General features: G+C 38.5%; 1 protein-coding gene across 3 annotated transcripts in view; it reads right to left on the reverse strand.

Annotated features, from left to right (window-relative positions):
* The window catches only part of LOC122091788 (protein TIFY 4B-like), a 7,810-nt gene extending 3,768 nt beyond the window's left edge, over nucleotides 1-4,042 (reverse strand). For 2 of the 3 annotated variants that reach the window (XR_006144014.1, XM_042661926.1), the window contains exons 1-3: nucleotides 3,654-4,041; nucleotides 3,348-3,490; nucleotides 2,891-3,042 (exon numbers count right to left, since the gene is read on the reverse strand). Coding sequence is in view for 2 of the 3 variants with exons in the window: in XM_042661926.1 (XP_042517860.1) it covers nucleotides 2,891-3,042; nucleotides 3,348-3,488 (293 nt within the window). In the remaining variant the exon portion in view is untranslated. Of the gene's footprint in view, nucleotides 1-2,890; nucleotides 3,043-3,347; nucleotides 3,491-3,653 lie in introns of all 3 variants that reach the window. The other variant, XM_042661927.1, reaches the window with a different exon arrangement.

The following is a 4,042-nucleotide window of genomic DNA, read 5'->3' on the forward strand; positions in this document are numbered from 1 at the left end:
AAAAAAAAAAAAAAAAAAAAAAAGGAATCTAGAACATGACAAATTCAAAGATTTTTCATTTAATTTTTGAAGTAACTTTTACTTTCCCACTCCCCAGGTCTATAGTGTACCATCTAAAATAAAACTTGGAATCTAGAACAATGACAAATTCTAAGATTTTCCTTTTAATTTTTGAAATAAATGATGCATGGGCAACGACCTGGTTCATGTCCTCCCGAAGAGTCCCGATAGGGGTGGATTGCAGACAGTCCCAACTTTTAGCAGAGACTGAACTCTCTCGGACTCTAATATGCGTTCTCACACTGGCTTCCCAAAGTTGGGTACAGAACTACAGATTATTTCGTTTTATGCTACTTCTAGGGCAGAGAACTTGTTCTAATTAAAAGAACAATGAGGCATGTGGTGTGCTTCTCAAATTTATTTCATGTGGTTTCTTCACCATCACAAGTTCTATGTAGGATTCAACCTCCTATTAAAAACAGCTTACTTTCTCCCAGAATAGGTTCAGCTGAACAAATATTTAAAGACAACCTTTCCTCGAAAAACCAAAGATTAGGACCTTAGAACCATCAAATCATGAACTTGTAAATATTTAATCGTTTCCATATGCCTAAATGTCACCTCCATAACTAGAATGTCCAGAATTATATATAAAAAAAAAAGGCATACCCAGAATCCTGTATGCAAAAAATAATCTAAAATTTGAGATTTTCAGTCTACTCAACTGTACCACATATCCTGCCAAAAGTTAGGTTGCCTAGCTCTAATTGCAAGAAAAAATGCTACTCCAAAATTCCAAATTACGGTTTTGATGACCTCACTCATGATCGTGTTCTATTTCAATAAATTTATGGGGCTGAATACATCGAGGAGTAAATGGAACCACTGGAATATAAGGGAAAATTGCAATTACATGGCCCAATTTAGGAAGGGTTTCCTAAACAGCCCACCATTTTAAGCAATTTTAGCTGTTGGAAAGGGAGGAAATGGTCTAAGCCCCATGTCAAATTTTAGACCCCAGTTCATTCAAATATTCTCATGCATTAGCATACATCCCCATGTACATCTGTCCACGTGCATGGTACTCCAACCAACATTATGAACTCTCCCATTGTCCTGGATATTCAAATCTCTATTTTGCCACATGGCAAACTCCACTTGGGCCGAAACTTGACACGAGCAGGGGACCTATGGGTCCACCGATCCACAAAATTGGAGCCCCATCCAATCTGCCATGTGACAAATATTAAGGTTATTTAGGTTAGGCTTCCTAAGTGGACTGTTTAGGAAACCTTTACCCTATTTGTAAATATTAATGGCCCCATTCTTTTCTCATGTCATTAAGCCATTAAGAGACAAATGCCATACTTTAATTTGTATACCAAAGTTTATCTATAAGCAGCATTTGACATCAAGACACATTTTTTTTTTTTTTTTTTAATAGATCCTCTACTGGATGCTAATTTTTTCTATTTAAGAGATTCAATTAAGATAGAAAGGAACTTCCAGCTTACATGTTTTCCGCACCTTGTACCACTTGGAGATTCTTTCATGCTTACAATTTAATGCACATCAAAGTCGAGAAATCTTCTTAAGCTACACTTTCTCTAAATCTGATACCATTTGAATGCAATGTGAAATGGATTGAATGTTAGTCCATTTAAAAGTAATCCAATAAAATATGGTGATTTTTACATCAATAAAGGATGTAAAAATTATAGTTTCTTAAACAATATTCCCTATAAGAATAGGCCCTAAAGATGCATGGTCCATGATTTGTTAAGATTTAATAGCACGGCATAGCCATGTTCTCCCTATAGAATTAAGATACTTTCATTCTATTGTAGCACATCTTTGTTGCTGCACTAAATGAAACAATATTGTTGAGATGACCGTAGTTAGTTCTATTTTTGGGTCTGGTAGATAGAGATGCTTAGTCAACGTTACCCTACTTTTCTTATTTGATTTATTGTAATCGTCTTATAAATAAGAAAGACCTTTGTCATTACTGACAAGTCAAATCATTCCCTAATCTCTGATTCTCAACTAATATAATGATCCATGCCCAAACAATCAAATAATCCCTAGAAGCTCCAGGATTTTAACCTAGTTCAACAGTGGCACCATCTACGTGTCTGTCTTAGTCTTGGCCAGAATATAAAGGAGATGGGGATATTTTAGTTTGGGTGCAGTAGGGGGTGTTAGGGAAAAATAAATCCATTACTAAACAATAACCCAAAACTACAACAGTTCATTTAATAAAGGCAACTATAATGGATGACAGTCTGAAATTCCACCAATGGAGTTCTCTGGCATTACCATATCCCTCTTTATCTGTTAAGCCTATATTAGTTTTCACACTGAACCTGGTTTGTTTGGAAAGTTTAAGGTGTTTGCGACAGAGCACAGTAAGCGCAGGAAACAGAAATAACTTGAGCACCACAAGGAAGTGTAGTGATCCACAAAATTTGTCGGTCCCTCCCGGGCCAGGAGCTCTCATATGTCAAATTACGACAACAATTGAATAACACCATGCCACAATCAACAGGTAAGCTTCCGTCATAAAATATCTAGTTAAAGGAGACCACAGTACAGCATGATGGGCTGTCGAACTTCCACTCCCTTACATAATAATCAATCTGCTTATATCACATTTATGACCAAGAGGCTGTAACAATTAATAACTGCCCTTCCTACATTAGGCAGGAAGCAGGAATCTACAATGCCCCAGATGACAATATCAGTGGAGTTGTTCAAAGCACAATCCAAGTTAGCATTAAAACCAGATCATCAGAAAAAAAGGATATGGAGAAACCAGTAGAAGAAGATGAAAATCATAAAGTAAGATAATAAAATGACAAAAGAGAATACATAAAGCGGGGAAGATGACCTGGTTGGTGTGGGAGGGATGGCTTTGTTATTATGGGTGGAGGGGAGACGAGCCGAAACATCGCCGGAGAAAGAGGATTTCGGAGGGTCTTTTCGCCGATACGAAACATGCTCTTCAACAGCGTGCTCTTCAACAGCCGGTACATGAGGGATCTGGAAAGTGTAAATTGGTGCCCATTAACTACTTTTAATTAGAAACACTGAAGAAGCAGAATTTCCACTTCGAGGAACGAAGACCAACTGTGTCTACTTATTTCTTCGTTCTTTCTTTGTTATTTTATGAGTCCATTAGTAGTAAAATAATAGTATTAATCAAAAAGAGTGGATAGAGAACCAGAGCAGATGTAGTGTGCACTTTATTATATGTGATGATGTCTCAGTGATGATGAAAAAAATTGCTTCGGTAAAGTAAAGTAAGAAAATTAGTGCCACTAGGTGATTCCGTGCAGTAAACTCACCTGATGTGGTGGATTTTCCGGCTGAGAAGACACGACAGTTTGGCGGATACCGGCGCCGGAATCAGATCTGATCTCTAGCAGCGATTTTAGGGAGATGACTTGCTGGATCGCTTGCGATTTGTTCCAAGAAGGACGACGCATTCCTGGGTGAGAAAACGGGCACGTGTCGGTAATAAACCAGTTGGTTCTGGTTCTATATTTTTTAAAGAATTTCTTTTTGACTTCCCTGTGGTTTGAGTGTAAATAGTAGAAAGGAAAGAAGAAATCGAGAAATCGAGAAAAAGAGAGAGGAAAAGCGAATGGAACCTTTTTCTTTTAGGTATCGACGGCAATCCTCGCGAGTTAGCTGTGAAATGTCTTCGTCAGTGAGTTGATCTAGAGGTTTGTCCAGTGGAGACCGGTAGTCGTTTCTTCGGGTCTCATGCCGGCAGATTTCGTCCCTGAAAAATCCACCGTAGCTCTGTCTCTTCTCCGTCGAGGAAATGGAGAGAGGTATCAAAGGCTCATATGAGAAAGGGAGAGGAGGAGATTTACAGATTCTGTCTCCTCCTTGCAGTTGCAGTCCTCTATAATTTCCATTTTAGAGAGCCTGGCTTGGGAGTTTGGGGAATAAGATGTGTTACAGAGAGAGAGTGTGTATCCGAAGCTCGGGGAGGGTTTTTGGCTGCGGCGTTTCTTTGCTTCGAGAAGTGGAG

This window comes from Macadamia integrifolia, chromosome 10, assembly GCF_013358625.1.
Source record: "Macadamia integrifolia cultivar HAES 741 chromosome 10, SCU_Mint_v3, whole genome shotgun sequence".
NCBI lineage: Eukaryota > Viridiplantae > Streptophyta > Magnoliopsida > Proteales > Proteaceae > Macadamia > Macadamia integrifolia.